At 44.3% G+C, this 18,339-nt stretch overlaps 1 protein-coding gene across 6 annotated transcripts in view; it reads right to left on the reverse strand.

The window, feature by feature from the left end:
• Positions 1–18,339, reverse strand: part of EPHA4 (EPH receptor A4) — a 105,148-nt gene that overhangs the window by 76,415 nt on the left and 10,394 nt on the right. The window contains exon 4 of one of the 6 annotated variants that reach the window (XM_058421859.1): positions 7,104–8,386. The exons of 4 other annotated variants lie outside the window; for them this stretch is intronic. In XM_058421859.1, the coding sequence (XP_058277842.1) occupies positions 8,337–8,386 (50 nt within the window). In that variant the 3' untranslated portion in view covers positions 7,104–8,336. Of the gene's footprint in view, positions 1–7,103; positions 8,387–8,710; positions 9,428–18,339 lie in introns of those variants that run through there. One more of the 6 variants, XM_058421860.1, reaches the window with a different exon arrangement.

Below are 18,339 nucleotides of genomic sequence, written 5' to 3' on the forward strand. Positions count from 1 at the left end.
GGATGACAGGGACCCCTGACTTGCTCCAGGGGAAGCATCCAGAGAGTGAATCCACCTGTACCAAAGCAAAGCCACAGTGGCTGAAAGCCTGCATGGTGGAGGTGCCTGTTGCTCCTGTGGGAGATGGAGCTCACACTCTTGGCACTGCAGGAGGCACAAACCATGGCATAAGACCTTTCAAGACCAGCTCCAGCATGAGGAATGAGCCAACAGCTGAGCCAACTGCTAAAGCAAATGAAGACTTCTCAGGTGACTGGGTTAATGTCAGCCAGGGCTGATGAGGGGTTTTCTTCCCTCTCTCCATACAGATCCCAGGATGCCAAGCCCATCCCGAGCATGAGCCATTCCCACTGGGGCTTTGTCACATTGCCCCGAGCCTCCTGCAGCCCTGGTCACCAGAGCAGGCACCCAGAGGTCCCACACAGTCCCCAGGCTGGGGTACAGCTCAGGACACAGCCCAGCCCACAGAGCCTTCACTCCAGCAACTGTGACACACAAGAAGGAAAGCTTCCCCTCAAATTCCTGCTGGATGGCATACAGCTGCTAATCAGGAGAAAGTGACAAAACAAACACAGTTTTGCTTCTTAATCTGGAAAAGCATCTATCTCCAACAAAACTACTGGCAAATAAACTCAACAGTAACATTCCATTTTGGCTCAGAGGCCCCCATGGTTGACATGATGGAGCTATTTATTCAAATGTCTACATGATACGTAAATTAGTGCAAGATAATAAAATAATTATTTGTGGAGCTATTGAGAAATGGCCAAAAGCACCACTGACTTCAGTCCAGGCCACAAAAATTTACTCCAGCAAAGAAATCTGGTGGCAAGGCCGGAGCTGGCGCGTCACCCGCGTCCGCCCCGATCACCTCGCGCTCTTCCTGATATGATATCAGCTCAGAGTTCTTATGAGCACTACTTTATCTACTCTCACTAAACCATATCGAGACTTAATTTTGCCTCAACAATTAACAAAATGCTATCACAAACATCCCAGTTGTATTTAAGATAGCTTAGGAGAGCGAGGTTTTAAAAGGCTGTCGACATGGTCATCTTACAGAAGTTAAACAAATTTGCTTGGGTATGCAAGACAATCTGTTCTCAGCACATATTTCTCACTTTTCAAGAGATCCCAAAGTCACACAGAGTAACTTCTACTCCCACCTTCAGCCAAGACATAAGACCTGAGGCAGAAATGGATTTTTTTTTCCCTTTTTTTCTCTCTGCCTCTATCAACTACCAGTAGGATCTTCCCAAAATAGAAAAAAATACCTTGCAAAACTTGACTGTCTTCCTGGTGTTCCTCTGACTGTCGAGTCTTGTACAGTGAGGCACCTTACAACTACAGAGGGATAATCCCCTAGAGCAGCCCCAACACCCACCTATGGCCACCAGAGCCTTTTCCCCTGTGCCCACCCCACAGAAGGGCTACTTGCACTCTGCCTTCAACCACCAAAACTGAGCTCCCAGAGGATCCTGTTTGGTTGCTCCAACAAGGAGTCCTTCAGGGACCACCATCTGCTTGAATGTGCGAGCACTTTGTCACTCATTTACCAAAATTTTTATTAGACTACTAAAAAAACCAGAGGAGAGCCTGTACTTTCAAAAAGTAACGCTCAGCTCAGCACAGTCGTTTTCCATGTTCCTCACTTGTAATTGCTTAGCGCTTTCTCTTGCATGAATTCATTAAGAAATATAAATTTAAATAAACAAACCCCAGATTTTCTAGCAGAACCAAACCATTAAATTTGTACATAATCAAAACTTGAGGCAGTTAAGCAGAACAGGAGGAAATGTGCTGGCTGCAATGAATTAGTTATGGCATGTCTGATGTGCCAAGTTTATTTTCTAGACATATTTTTCCTATGTGAAGGTGCAGCCAAACAGCAGCCACTAATGGATCAGTAAATCTGCACTGTGCCAGGCAGAGCCCCAAATACATGAGATCAGCAACCAACTGGGGGAAGAGAGGAGATGGGGGTTTTTGCTATATTTTATTCTTATGCATTTGCTTGTGTTTTGTGAATGTGACACTTGGAGCTATTTTTGCAGTTGTACCCAACTCATCATGGGAGATAAGCAATCTTTTATAAGACCCATATGAATCACTTTTGCCAACATGAAGGAGATTTTGGTATTGCAAACACTTAGTGACTTTATTCGGGCAAAGAAGCCAAGCCAGAAAACAGAGCAGCTGCTCTGGTATATTAAAAGGTTTCCCAGAAATGCTGTAAAGGAGCAGCCTCAGCATCCAGACACCTCAGTGGTTACCTGAACACTCACAGAGCTGCTGCTGACTCATAACCTAATTGTACTGGAAATTCTGCAACTGGGGAGCACAGGGCTGCCTCAGAGCTCCTCCGCCTCGTTACACACACAGAGCCCATGACAAAGAGCATTTGCAATTCAAAGCACTCACAGATTCGGGGTCAGAGTTCCCAAGTTTTAAGAATTCTCTCTAAGTGCAAAGTCTAAAGCACGGATACCAACAGAGGGATTTTTTTAGCGTCTACCTGCAGAAAGCAAAGATGAAAGCTATCATTAGTTCAGCTTCTTTAGAGGGACTCCCCCATCAGTGTGTGTTAGTGACTCGTTAAACAAAATATTTTGCAGTAAATCACACGGAAACATGAACTCAGCAAATGCCAGAGGCAATGGCAGGCGGATATGAATGACAATCAGAAAGGCGTGTCCGGATGCTTGAGGTATGAGCCATGATAAAGTGCTTGTGAAATTTCACCTGGCCGGATTGGGACAAGAGGTTGCGGCCCTCAGAGAAGAAAAAAAAAAAAAAAAAAAAAGGCATTTGATTCACAAATTAGAAAGTAACTCTGCGTCTGAACAGACATCCAGCTATTCCAGCCTCAGCAGGGAATAAAACCTAGAGATTGTGGGAATTAGTCTGAATCAAAGCTCACTAAATGGTCATGGCAAGGTTGGAAGAAGACTGTGCAAGCCAACAGTTACTGCAGGCATCTCTTCAGTCAGAGGGAAGACTGAATTCTTTTCACATAATCATTCATTTGTACTCATGGGCTTCTCAAATAGATTTAGCAGACCTCTGTTCATCTTCTCTGAGCTGCTTTTGACTTCTTAGAAAATACACGGAGCTGATAACAATCCTTGCAAATTTCGAGAAAGAAAAGCAGACAGACACATAACTTAGCTGATTAAATGTTGAACATTAACAACATCCATTACCATCACCAGCAGCTAGAGATAACTAACAAAGAGGAACATGAAATCACATTACTGCATTCAGCAAACCTTCAGAAAATGCTACTTTTCACAATCAAAAATAGCATACCTTACCAGCCCAGATTTCATCAGCCCATTCTGTCAGCAGTAAAAGCTGTTTTCTAGGCCACGGCATTTTCCATTAATGCAATCTGATTTGCCATTGCATTTTGAGAAAGCTAAGGTGAATGTGTGATACTGAGAGAGGACTGTCGGTAATCCAGAAATGAAAGCCTCAAACTCCTTATGTAGGGCAAGGTCAAGGAACAGCTGCCCATGAAAACCCCTGCACAGAGAGACTTGCATACCACATTCTAACCAGTATTCCCAGGAGCTTTACACTGAGGGTGTTTTAAATAAACAGCAACATAAATCTCAACAAATGATTTAAAAAATGTGAGATAATGACTTCTCATATGGCTTTACTACCGCTTACACTTACAAATATGTCACCTGGGTAGTTTTATCTCCCACATTAGTTGATATTTAAGAAGTTCTGATTATTACTTGCACTGTTCTGAATGCTACATCTATTCCTAGAAACTGAGAGAGGAAAACAAGCCAAAATAAAACACAGTAGTAATTTTGAAGCCACAATGGAATAGCCACCTGGGATAAAATCCTGCCTACATGTTTCTAAGAACTGTGGTACTATAGAGAAGTAGTGATGAAAGAGCTGGTGGAAGTTTTTGATAAAGACAACTACCTCTCAGAAGTTACAAGTAAACGAAACAAAAATTAACGAGCTCCATAAAGCAATTAAAATCCAAAGTGTAAAGTAGATGTAATGACTCAACAGCCTGATCATTGCTCTCATAAAAACACCCTCTTAATGCATGGCCTGAGTCTCCTTACTCTGATATCACCATAAAATTAAGCAGCAAATTGCAACTCTCATAATCTATCAGTGGGGTTTCACTGATAGAAAAGTTGTAAGGCAGGAGAAGCAGAGCCCAGGGCTATGCACTGAGAAGCATCACAAGAAACCAGATATGTGCACCACAGGATGAGTGAGCTTGGCTCCATCAGGTGTCCCTGTACGAGCCAGAGGCCACCTATCAGCACTGCACGGTCTGCACACTCTGTCCCACCCTCTAAAGACAGCTAAGTGGGCACTGTCACTCACATCCTAGAGGCAAAGCACATCTCTCTTGGTAGTGAAAAAAGCCTGGAATGATTCTCCAATGGGTTAAAAAAACCCCAAACAACCAAAACAAAACAAAACAAAACAAAACAAAACAAAAACCTAACCAATCCGCACCCCAAACTGCAGAAGGCAACAAACACCACGTAATCCCCTAATTTCTGCATTTTAAACCTGTCTTATTGCTGGGTGGACAACCCTCCTCTTTCCATCCTACCCTCTGCATTGCCAATAGAATACTGCTTACAACTTATTCAGCCTTAAGAGAACATTCTCATTCTAGACTTACACCCAGCTGAAAAGTTTCAGAGATGTTTTAAGACTCAATAGAATAAAAAAACTGTCCTTGGTCTCCCAGATAACGAGGCTTTTTTAGTGTTTAAAATAACCAATACGCATTCCATGCATATTTAAACACATCTTTGTGTTATTTCTTTAAAAAAGACAACTTTGGTCCTCACAAAAGAAACTGTTCATGGTCTTGGGTAATGCAGAGTATTAATTGGGCAATACCTCACACTTATTTTGGAATGCTAATTCGGACAGAGCCCAGCTCACACTGCACCCACTGTCACTTGCTGACTCTTTAGAGGGGTGGCAGTGGATCAGGAACACAACAGCATGTTTGTGAGGTGATTTTCAAGCATGCTTGGGTGCCACAGTACGGCTTAAGCAGTGCCCCTGAACCTCTAAAGCTGACAGGTTGAGATTTAACCACCTAGTTTTAGGTGGTAGATGTCATCAGCAGTTTGGGATCAGCTTTTAACTTTGGATGGAGTAAGAAAGTTCAAAAATTAACTAGACACCCCCTGCCAGTATCCAGCACCAAGCCTCTGCCAGGGATGAAGCAGCTCTTACTCTCTGCTTATGCAGCTCATATCAAAGTTAGCCCTTAAATTCATGATATTAAAGAGTCCATGCTACATAATAATTTGGGACACCGCCTGCCTGCAGAAAATACAAGCAGGATGTTTAAACAAATGGAACGACCCATGAAGCACAAACCTCTCCAGCTTGGGTTGGAACAGAGGAGCCTAAAGCAGCCGAGGATTTGCATGGATGCCACGGCACCCCTCCCTCCTGCTCTCCCAAAGCCATTCCTGAGGCTGTGCCTGAGGAAGGAAAGTGGAGCCTGGCTCAGGCACCACCCTGCAGTACAAGCAACTGGAAGGAAGCATCAGAGCGGTGCCCTCTGAAGCTGGGGATTGCTCAAGGAGCCCGGAGCTCCAGGATTGAATGGGGCAGCCTCGGGCTGCTTCTGCTGTGTGCTGGTTGGCACTGGCTCCCCAGGGCCACAGAGCCTGCTGAGCCCTCTGTACTTGCCCTTGGGACTGCAGGGACTGGCTCAGCAAGGCTCTGGGTGCTTCAGGCTCAGAGCAGCCCCGTGGGAAAAGGCATGGCTTTACAGCACCTCCAAATCTACTCTTTAGCAAAGCCTGGTCCATAGCCCCACTCCTTCCCTTCTCTTCTCATCAGTATTATCTGGGCCAGAACTAGTGTTAGTCAAACCCTTGCTATCCTCAGCAGTTTACGTACATCACTTTGCCAGAGGTACTTTGTCCCAGGAAAACCACCAGCAACATGACTTGCAATGCTACCACCCCTTATGCCTCCTTAAGGCACCCTTACATTGCCTTTCCTCTTTCTCGAAATGAAACTTGCTTAAATCAAAGCAAGATTAAACACAGAACCAGAAAGACCTTTAAAGCCTTCGCACTGACAACAGACAAGTATTTTTGGTGACTGATGTTTTTTATGAGCGGGACAATCGCCTACAATTCTAAAAAAAGACTCCATTCAGTTTTTGATTATTTATGTGCTTCTTACACAAAAAGATGCGCTGAAACAGACAGAAGCTGCCACAGCCATGAGTATCATGCCTGCAGCTCAGGTGAGGACTCTGGGCACTGCCACCTCTGCTCAGCTGACACATCCTTTCTCTCTGCTCAGGAAACGTCATTATTGACCCCAGCCCTTATTTCCTGCTACTCCCTGTTGCAATGACATTCCCAGCAAGAGCTTTAAATAACAGCCCAGGGTACAAAAAGAGTGACTAACTCTTTGCATTTCCAGTCATACACTGTGATCTCCCAACAGCAACAGCACTGACAAGCCCTTCCTGCAATATTCTATTTAGCAGACATTTTTCTGTGGAAAGATGCTCCTAATCACATCTTAGAGCAATTAGAAACACAAATTGTTTTTCCCTTTCCCCTCCCAGGCACTGACTGGCTGTGCCCTTGAAGTGCAGCCAGCCCAGGCAGGACAGGTAGGGCCAGCTGCCGCAGGGAGCAGGAAGGGCTGAGGCCCCAGGGGATGAGACCTCAGCTCAACCTGCTGGGATTCAGCAGGAGCGCTCTGCAAATGAGGACTCAGGCAGAAATGTCTGGGTCAGGACCAGATGAAACTACGGGGGTGAGCAAGAAAGGATGAGCTTTAAATGGGGAAGAGCATCCCAGTGACAGGTGACAACTCAATGATGAGAAGACACTGCTCTCATTAAGGCTCAATGTTTTTCAAATAAGGTTTACTGGACAAGTACTGGGGAGCAAAGCACCCACCTCACATGAGAAAGTGAGGTAAACAGGGGCACTGTAAACTTGTCATATTTTATTGCCTTGGTCTCAAACTCACCCATGAGACCACTACAGTAGGATTTAGTACTCTAAGAAATTTCAAAGTGTTTATACTGAAATCAGCATGATCCCTCGGCTAAAAAATACATTTCAAATTTTATTAAAAACCCAGTGATTTGTCACATTCACATAATTCAAAGGAACAGACCTTAGTCCTTCTCTGGCACTTCCCTAAGCTCAGGAGTTTATACTAGGAAACAGAATGAGTGGTGTAGGTTGAAGCTACTCTTTGATCTGCTAAATAAATCCATAGTAAATTCAGGTTCAATTACAGTATTCAAATTTATGACATCCACAGTGCTTTATGAAGTTAGTGACAAATGCCAGTTTCATATAGAAAACGTGTATTAACCTGCACAAGCCACAAAAAAAGGGAAAAATCAATTGGCTCTATAATGATGCATCAAAATGTATTTTGACAGTTTTATGCAGTTTTTTACTGTATAAACTAATGTATTTACAGCATTTGTCAATACATTTGATTGCAGCTGTAGATACTGTGAACAACTCACTGTTACAAAGAAATTTCTGCTTTGATACACTGAAAAGTAAAATTTGCTTTACTGATACACCGACATGCATATATTCACCAATGCAGTCATTGTTACTGCCAAAATTTCATTTGCATGCAAAATACCTCTGGTGCAAATTACCAATAACATAAGGGAGCCCATGAAATGTTAAAGACTTCAAAGGATGAGAGAAAAACTATTTGCATTTTGGGCCTGATCCAAAGAACATTAAAGTCAAGAGGAATCTTCCCACTGGCCGCAACAGATGTTCTGACTTGAGGAAGTTTTGATGCAAGTCATTGACATAACAGCAGACCAGCAAGACCACAAAATCCACTTTCTAAAGAAACCGAAAGTTAACTTGGCTAAATAGTGGTTTACTATGTGCAGTTGTCTCTCAGTTTCTCCCAGGACAACCTCTGCTGCTTCTCCTGCTGTCCACAGCACATCTTTCTGTTTGACAGCCCACATTCATTCCATTTTTACACCTCTACTTTCTTCTCTCTTGTTCAGGGTGTTTAATTTCTTCCTTGCTCTGCAGATATATAACTTCACATTGTTTAATTCCACAAAAGTGACTTATGAGACAAGTATCTAAGCAGGACAATACAAAAACTGTCAAATTATGCTTTGATAGATCACTACCTATAGAGCATCAACTGCTTTCAGTCCTTGAAATACAGCTAGTGAGTCCCATACGAGATGTAAGCTGCTGGCTGCTCCCATCTGTCTGAGAATAATCAGCTTAATCAACGTTGCTTCAGCAATTTCTGTTCCATTCCATCAATGTTTTAGGTGCAACTTTTCATATGGCATGAATATCATAATGGCTCCTGCTCCAGGGCAGAAAAAAACCTGCTCACAGAAAGGACAGGAAACACAGCATGGCAAATGAAAATAAGTGATTGGACTTGCAACAGCGCAGGTACCAGGTAGATAAATAATAGCATGTTTATTTACATAAACTTGAATAATTTATTCCTTTAAGGAAAAAACATTTTTCCTAGCATGACCTAAAAAATAAATGAGCTAGTAAAAAGAGCATTTCTCTAACACAAACATTATTAGCAAATGCCCTATCTATTCTATGTGTGTTGTCAGTAAGCAAAAACAAACCCCTGCAACAACAACAACAACAAAAAAAAATTTAAAAACCCAACTAAAACAAACCAGAAAAAAAAAAAGTACTAGGACATAATGCACATTTTTCTTCCTCTCTATACTTCAAAATCATAAGCACTGCTCATATTTCACTGTAAAAGGTTTTATTTCTTGGTTCCCGCAGCTCAGGTAATGATATCGTAACTCAAAGGCGGTACAAGGCTCACTATAGATCTGACCTCATAAACAATTTTAATATCCATTCTCCACATCCTAACAGATAGAGGACTGCACCTGAGCAGACTATCTCCTCAGGAGTTACTTGTTTATTCAACTTGTAAGTCAGCACATGTGCTCCACATTAAAACCAGGCTGGACGCAAAGAGAAGGCTTTCCTTGGTATAAGGGGACCATCTTTCAACAGGCTGAGATACATCTGCCCAATATCTCAGGTGCACAGGAGAGAATGCAGAATTCAGCCTAAATACAGCACAGACCCACAAAGCAAGGAGTTGAGCATCACTTCTGCTGCACACATCTGCTGCGGGCTGTTCCGAGTGTCCAGGACGGCTGCAGAGTGAGGAGAGCAGTGCTGCTGCAACAGGGCCAGGGGAAGGAGCCAGGCCTGTTCAGCTGGAAGTAGCTGGTTAGACTGGAAAGCTGAACAGCACAGACAGAGCTCTAGCAGCCAAGAGACCTCTTCAGACTGAAAACGTTTCTCTTGAGGGAAAGCTGTCAAGAGACGGTATGATCAAGTCTCTCTTTCTAGGTCAGACCTCAAGAGCAGCTTTCCACCTGTAAGACAATGGTGATCCCATAACAAGTGGACAAGAGCACTTACCACACGAGAGATGGGTAGAGATGACCCCAGTCAGCCTATTCCCAGCTCCACAGGAGGAAAGCCTGTAGTTAAACCATGCTGCTGGATGTCTAACTTAGTCTAAAAATCCTCTGATACTGAGATTCCCCCACATTCCTGGGCAATCTGCACTGGCACTACAGATCTCAGTAATTATGATTTTTTTTTTTTTTTGGGGGGGGGTCTAGCTTAATCTTTTGGTTTTGCAATTTAAGCCCATTTCTTCTCGCCCTGTTTGTCAGCTCCACTTTTACAGCCAAATTCTGTGCACCTCTCCTTAAAGAATAAAGGTGAGAGACATTTCAAGATATCTTCAACCTTAGGCAATTCTAACCTTTGAACTCCTAAAAGTGAACTGGACAGCAAGCCCTAACTCAGGCAGAAGGGATGCCTTAAGTCTCTTAAGCCTGCTTAAGGGCTACAAATCCATCAGTCAAGCTCCGGACTACTTAGAAAGCCAATGCGTAGCGTTTCAATTATTTCCTTCTGGAGTAAGGCCAAAACAAGCTTGTTGATGTGAATAGGTAAAACAGAATCTACTCCTTTCTGAAAAATCTCTTTGAGAAACAAATTGAGAAGTGTTCTCAAAAATTTATTTCCCCCTACCTTACAAGGAGGACTTTGTTACTGAAAGTGTGCCTGCAATACTCATGATACTGAGCTGAGGGCAATAAACAACTTATTTTGAGAAATCACAGACTGAATGAAGATATAGGAATTAGAACCTAATACAGAAAGTAGATGCAGGTTAAATCAGCACTAGGCCATCTTGATAGTATCTCTATAAAGCATCAGTAATGCTTGAATTTATGCCATACTTTCGGCTCTTCAGAAGGGTTTTACATTAAAAAAAGCAAGAAAAAAACACCTGGCAGAGGACAGGGGCTATTTTCCAAAAATAGTAATGAGGTCTAATTTTCTATTTCTTTGGCACAACCCCTCCATAGCCTCACTATCTGGCTGACAATTTCCCTGGACAAAATCAATCAGAGCAGTGGCACCAAGCAGGGCCAAGCCTCCAGACTGTGGAGAATACTCCTAGGAAACATTAGGAGCCTTTTTCCAATTCCTGCCAACACTCTGGCAGGGGAAAGGAAGAGCTCTCATCCTTTTAACCATAAAGTGTTGTAGGTAAATTGTCAGAGCGTCACACCTCCACATACACTTCAGATTATTTTTATACTGGGCAAATTCTGCCCTCTTCTCTAGTCTGACAACCCCTGCTAGCTCTGAGTGACATAGATATAGTATTTGACCTAATTGCATTTTAAAGCCCGGCTAAGGTTCTTGCGCTCTGAGACAGACAACTTTTTTTTCTACCCACGAGTCCCTGTGACACAATACTTCTGACACATTGCAAATTTCTGAAGAATTATCCCTTCCAAACAAGTATCTTCCTTGTTATTTAGCCAGGCTGAAGGGCAGTTCACTGTCATTTATGGCACAGGCACAGAGAGGAGTGAATAGTAATTACTCAGCATTTGTTAAAGCAAAGGCTTCACCTTTAATAATTGCATAGTCACATTTCTTTCCACAGGGTCAACCAGAACTCTGGAAAGGAGACTTGCTGATTGACACAAATATGTTTGTATTTCAAAGGGCAAACTACAAAGTCAAATAAAAGGCAATGTTTGCACAAGAGTTAACTCTGTCATTCGGCATTCTCAAAGAGCTCAACAATCCCATGGAAAAATGTCTCTCCTTTGCTACACTACATTTTTGATTCAAAATTTAATGCAGGTGTATAGAGAGGTCAAATTAGCATTACTGCAAAAGGCTAGCTAAACACACAGCCACAAGAAAGAAGAGTTAGTGACAACCTTTAAAGAAGCTGAGGAATATTGGTGAGCAGAACTCCTACCCTCTGTATCCTCACAGTGAGTTGGGAAATGCTAAAAACTCAGCTCAAGGTAGAGCACCAGGGTCCTCTGATTGCACAGACAGACAAACCAATGCCCAACCAAACAGGAAAGAGGGAGGAGATCTCCTTTTGACACTCTCATACCCAATTACAGTTCATCTCGAACTAAGAACACCAGCTCTGCACAGTCACCACCTCAGCACAGCCCAATCAGAAGGAGATGAGATAATAAGGGCACACACTGCTCTTGGGACTGCACCACTCCTGCTAAGACAAGGGCAGGTCCCTGCAGTGCTGGACCAGCCCACAGTGCACCTCCACCAGCCCCTGTCACAGCCAGTGCTGCTCCTCCACAGTGGACAAGCTCTCCTGCCCCTTTCTGGAGCTGCCCTCCTTGCCAAAGCTGTGGCTGTACTCCTTTCCCATCTGCTGCTGTGACTGTAAGGTGGATTTTGTTCTCCCTTCTCTTCCAAATTAAAGAAACCTAAAGTTAAAAATGGGTGCTTTCACAGTGCCCACAACCCTTTGAGCTCACTTTCCCAAGCTATTGGGTGTGTTGAATTCAAGGTTACCAAGTGCATTAATTCTGGGCACATTAAAACTGGGCACCAAGAGTATGTCTTCAAAGAGCCACTGAGAACTTATGGGTGAATCAACTAAATGGATAAAGGATCTGCACAGGGGTAGATTCAGACAAAAAGGATGGAAACAGTCTTGGAAACAGGTAATTAATGATGCACCTTCAGTTATATACGCTGACTTCACCCCTTTCACTGATTACTTTCAACTTTATTCCCCACAAAGAGAAGCCTTTGAACCTCAAAGCTTTACAAAACTGTACATTATCAGCCACATCTATAGGCATGTGTGTTGCACTCAGCACCCACTGAAATGTCATGTCCAGCCTAAATACTTGGATGCAGTAATTTCATCTTGTATGGATTTTTGGAAGTAGTCCAAATTTGGGCCAGCCTGACAGAACTGCACCTAGGAGTAGCAGAGGTTTCTAACGTGCCATGGGAATGACTTCAGCAACAAACCTCAAAGAAGTTCTTTCACATTAAGTGTAACTATTGCTACTCTAAGATTAAATATTACCTGGAAATTACACTCATTAACTGCAGAGTACTTGATTAATGAGCAGGTGGAGTGCACATAGGGACCTGGTCCTGATTTCAGCTGTCTTATTAGCGCTACCCTGGACACTACTGATCACCACAAAAATAAATGAGGAAAACCAAGAACTAATTATGAGTGGACAAAATGTGTCAACCTAATAACTGTGTTAGGGTACTTCAGAGATTAAGGGAAGGCTGGCAGATGTGCAAGGTGCAAATACTGAAGCCACTAAAAAGAAACAGCAACAGAACTCTGCTATCTTCTGGTATCTCTGGTGAGGGAGACCGCAGGAAGCCTCTCAAGAAATAGTCTCCATTTCAGAACAGCTCTATAGCTATTTTGATTACTGCAATCATTTGTTCATTGTTTTAACAGTGGTGGACAGAGCAGGAACCTCTGGTGGCCCCCCCGCTCCCAAGGGAGGGGCTGTCTCTCCTTAGGGAACAGAGACTGGGCTCTGCCAAAGGCCCAGGGAGGGGCAAAGCAGGAGTCTGGCAAAGAGAAAGCCAAGGACAGGAGAGAGCATCCCATGCCAGCTCCCGGAGGGTGCTGCTGCAGGTGTGCGGGCTGGGGCTCACACAGGGAAGCCAGAACCACCTTCTGCAGTTTGTCGGCAAACACAGCTGGATCTAAGCATCTCCTGCTGCACTTATCCGCAGCCACTGCCTCCAAGCATTGCTGTGAAACAGTAGGGACTGCCCACACACCCTCTTTTTAATTTGTGTTTACTTGTCTCTTCAAAAAGCCCAAAGAAATCTACACACAGCAGCTAAGTACGACAAAACTTAAGCACCAGAAGAGGAGTTCAGCCAACTCGTGCCCTACGATTGATCTCCTATTTCTCCCTCCATTTTCCTTCTAATCCTGTTTATAATTACACAAAGCTGCCTGATCTTCCCAAAGCTATCAATTCCCTCAAATCCATTTTCAAATCGCCATCTCTGAAAGAGCCTGGGCAGTGGATCAAGCAGTCTCCACTTGACACAACCCAGGCCACCACTGATTGCTCCCCTGAAATGCCGGGGTGCGGCTGCCCAGACCCCGAGCACGGGCTGCCGAGACCCAGCCCCAGCAGAGATCAGGCTTAGGGGAGGTATTGATCTGCTCCTTTTAACATGCTAATTTGCCCAGTGGCTGCTTCAGTCATTGCCAGGCTGGACACTTCAAAAGGAAACTGTTTTCAAAGCAGAGATGTCTTTTTCACCAGCAGAAAAACTTAAACTGAAAACAAATGAATTCAAGCCCCAAGTTCACAGAAGCACTCGCAGGTATTCTCCAGCTCCCCAGACAGCTATGTTTGATGTATGGAAAGACAGACTTGTTAATTAGGGTTATTAAAATGTGGCCTGGCAAAAACCCTCTGGGATTTAAAATAAGAAAATCCACACCCTCTAAGCGCACAATTTATTTTTGATACAATACAGGCTATCTATATTATTCAGCTATAACCTCTGGAAGTGTTCCATTGATTCCCCCACACATGCACTTCTTCGGAGAAGGATAAAATGTATTTTAGATTAAATTTTGGTAATTCAATTTCTTTAATTCAGCATCAACTGGAGAACATTTTGGCCTTTCTTAGCATTGATAATGGGGGAAAATAAAGGCAATTGTTCAATCCCTTCAGGCCGCTGAGAACACAGCGAAGGCCAGACAAAACCCTGGTGTGACAGAGACATTATTAAAGTATTTTGGGAAGCAGCAGCATTATTGACTGACGCCTTTGCTACCAACCTTTCAATCACAGGCTAAATACACTGTGAGGAATGGATACAATGGCAGGGTTTAATTAACGGTCTGGGCATAACTGAAATATGTTACATTACACAAGTTTTGCAGGCAGAACAGAAAGCAATTCAGTGTTTTCCATCAGTGTTTGTGGCTCGCATCACGCTCCTAGGAAAACCTGATATGAACTATGAAAACCAGGAGGGCTCTCCAAGCTAAGGGAGATAACGAGCTGTAGTTCTGACCCACAGCATGTTACCCTGTTTGTAAAGACTGAAGAGCCAAAAACTTGAATTTCCCTTGAAATACGTCTTGATTTCAAAATGCAGGAAGAGCTTAAGTCATCCAGCTCAGCCTGCTCCCTTTCCTCTGGACCCTGGCCCGGGACAGCCACAAAACCCACTGAGCCCAGTGTTGGCTACACCAGCAGCACCAGGCACCCCCCTGCACATGCCCTGCTAAAGGAGGGAATTCGGGATGCTGCTGACCTCTAACCCCAGGCTGCAGGGGACAAAAAGCTGCAGGAGAGAACAGGAAAATGGGGAGAAATGACTATCAGCCTGACCTTTGCTCTGGAGCAGGCAGCAGCATCTCAGCAAACTCATTCACAGAAACAAGGCATGAGGAGATAACACCAGAAAATACAAGCAAAATGGAACTTGCTTCCTTGCCACTAAATTGTCAGCTTTATGGGACTTCATGCTGAACGGTATGAAAAAAATCCAATTTGCTTTGAAGCACATTAGTCTAACATCCTAATTATTGTTTACATTGCCATTTGCCTTCTATTAAGAATTGAATAATTACCCAGCACTCCATAGTTTAAAAATACAAGCAAACAGGATTATCTGGGTAATTAAGACACTGTACTGCAGCTTTGTAGTGTGGCTGTAACAAAGCACTCACATATACAAGCAGAAATGATAGGTACTGATCGCCGTAGCTCAGATGATGTTTTAAGGATGTGTAAGATGGGTCCCTCATTAAAAGAAGGTGAGCAAAAACTTCTGACAAGTAAGGAGGGGCAGAAGCTATCTGCAGCTAGGACACTACATTCAGCCTTCACCCTGCTCTTATCTCAGTCACAGACATCCTGTGTGCCTCTGGGAAAGTTACCCAGGCTTCATCCCTCAATCCTCTGGCTGGTGCAGCACGGGAGCATCCTTCCTCCTCCTCCTCCTGCCCAGGACTCCCCCTTTGCCCAGGCTGCTGGAACTGCTGCCTCCCCACAGCCTGAGCTGTGCAGCACCAGGACCCAGTGAATATAAAGCCTGTTTCCCAGCACACCTCTTTCAGTGGGTTTGTACAGATTAACTCAGCGTTAGTGAGATTTAAATCCACCCCATCTAAGGGAAGTATAAAAAGCAGATCAGAAAATGGGGTTTTTTCCCTAGGAATCCATGACTAAATGAGTCAAAGCAAATACCAACTGTATAATATAGCTTTTTTTTCCTCCAAACCTTAATAGCCCATCCATATTGTACTTTGAACAGCATGACCTCCCCGTCTTGGTGACTGTTAGGACAAAAGCAAAGTTTTTGCACGTTCCTTTGTTGTTTTAAAGAGCCTTTCCTCCATTTAATTATGCCACCAGGTTTCACACTGCGCAGTTTACTACCCCTGTGAAATTACCTTCAAGTTAAACACTAATTGGACATCCAACAAAAATGAAAACCCCCCACAACCATGTTTTTCCTTCTGGTTTCTTATAGGATGTAGGCCCAACACGATCGAGGTCCCAATTTCATACCACTGATTTATAAAGACACAAAATGAAAACCAGTCCTTTAAAGAAATACAGTACATTCATGCAGCATGTGTTCTAACTTATATCAATAAACCTTTCAACAAATCCATTCCAAACAAGCCTGTGTTTTGGGAGCATTTAATGAGCCTCAGCTTTATTTCAAGCCAAAGGCAATTTTAAGTAAAGTTGAAATAAAGAGAAGTTAAAAAGAAAAGAAAGCCACTAAAACCAAAAATAAAATAAAATATGGCTTCTCGTATAATCACGAGGCTTAAGAAAGCAGAACTTTTCTCACAGATTATTTTCATTCAATAAATAAAGACAGCAGTGCATTTCTGCATGTTTACTTACCCGAGTGCTGGGAGCCCCTTTTCACCACGCTCTAACCACGGGCCAGGGCCAGCCCAGACAGCAAAGGGAAGGGCACTAGCCCAGGCCTGAGCAGGTACTTGGCACAAAGCAGAGGAAACGTCAAAACGTAATGCTGCTTTTTCATGCCCTAAGTGCACATTTACAGCCCAGAGGGGATCCCACCTCCTGAACTTCATCATCCCCCCCAGCTGAAGCTGCAGCTAGAGAAGAGCTTGGTGAGCATCTGGAGGAGACGACAGCCAAGGGCCTGCAGCCCCTCCAGGCACGAGCAGCGGCCCTTCCACAGGCAGCCATGGCTTAGAGGGGGTCAGGGTCCGGGCACAGCGCTGTCCCACACACCAGCTGGAAGGGAGCTGCACCTCGGGGAGCAGCGGCCCTTCCACAGCCAGCCATGGCTTAGAGGGGGTCAGGGTCCGGGCACAGCGCTGTCCCACACACCAGCTGGAAGGGAGCTGCACCTCAGGGAGCAGCGGCCCTTCCACAGGCAGCCATGGCTTAGAGGGGGTCAGGGTCCGGGCACAGCGCTGTCCCACACACCAGCTGGAAGGGAGCTGCACCTCAGGGAGCAGCGGCCCTTCCACAGGCAGCCATGGCTTAGAGGGGGTCAGGGTCCGGGCACAGCGCTGTCCCACACACCAGCTGGAAGGGAGCTGCACCTCGGGGAGCAGCGGCCCTTCCACAGGCAGCCATGGCTTAGAGGGGGTCAGGGTCCGGGCACAGCGCTGTCCCACACACCAGCTGGAAGGGAGCTGCACCTCGGGGAGCAGCGGCCCTTCCACAGGCAGCCATGGCTTAGAGGGGGTGAGGGTCTGGGCACAGCGCTGTCCCACACACCAGCTGGAAGGGAGCTGCACCTCGGGGCACGAGCGACAGCCAGCCATGGTCAAGGCATGAGGGGCACACCGAGCAAACATTACACTGTGTCTTAAACAAAGAGATCAAAAAAAATCAAAAGAAAATTCATTTGCATAAAATCCAAATCTTTTGAGCTCTGCATAAACACAAGAAGATTTTGGCTGGCAGTTTCCAAAGGAAACTCTTATCTCCTTTGTGAAATGGGGAAATGGGTGTGCTGCTTTGCATGAGGGTGTATACAGAAGATGTAAATGAAGAATTTGCTGCACGAAAAAGGCAAAGCGGCCGACAGCTGCCAATCCCCATTCACAGGAGAGCTTCCCGAGTCTCTAACAGGAGAAAGGAGAAGGGAACCAACATGTTTGCTTCCCAGGGAGGTGAAGCGGGCTCTGAATATTCATAAAACGGCCGTTTAGTCATGGGAGCGTTAATTGTCTCTGATTCACAAAACTGTGTGACCTCACCTGCTCCTGCAACATGAAAAGGATGTCGCATAATGGAATGAAACAAGATAAGATATATATCTCACAAGTTTGGGGGGCTTTTTGATGAAGTCTCAAAAGACCTTAGAGTACTGCAGAGCATTTCTTTAATCACTACGCACAAGCACAACACAGACCAAGCTCAGTGGAGCATATTATTAGACAGATAATAACCCTTACCCAGCCAAGATCTAAATACTGAACTCATCACACACTGGTTGAGTTGTCTGGAAAGTTTTGAGTTGTCTTTTTTTTTTTTTTCCTAAACCCTAAAAGAACACACAAACCAGAAGATGGGCTGGAAGTTCCACAAAAACCTATCCAGACCTACCATGAAATTCATTACCACCACAAAGCTCATGTGGCTTTGATTCTGAGGAGCTGTGCTTTTCACCAGTAATACACAGAATAAGGACCAGATATTGCTCCCCTGTGTACTAGCAGAAGTCTTGTCAGAAATTCAAAAGGAAGCAATCATGAAGGGACAATTGTTTGACAACTGTAACTTGACTTCTGAGGAGGGCAGGCAGGAGAAAAGCAATAGATTTCCTGCAATCACATTTAAATGCAGATTTTGAAATGCACCAGGTGGTACAAGAAAATCACAGAGGAAGATCTATTGAGCTACATGAGAACATAACCAAATCAGCAGAGAAGAGAACCAACTAAATTTGGTGCACAGAC

This window comes from Hirundo rustica, chromosome 10 (genome assembly GCF_015227805.2).
Source record: "Hirundo rustica isolate bHirRus1 chromosome 10, bHirRus1.pri.v3, whole genome shotgun sequence".
Taxonomy (NCBI): domain Eukaryota; kingdom Metazoa; phylum Chordata; class Aves; order Passeriformes; family Hirundinidae; genus Hirundo; species Hirundo rustica.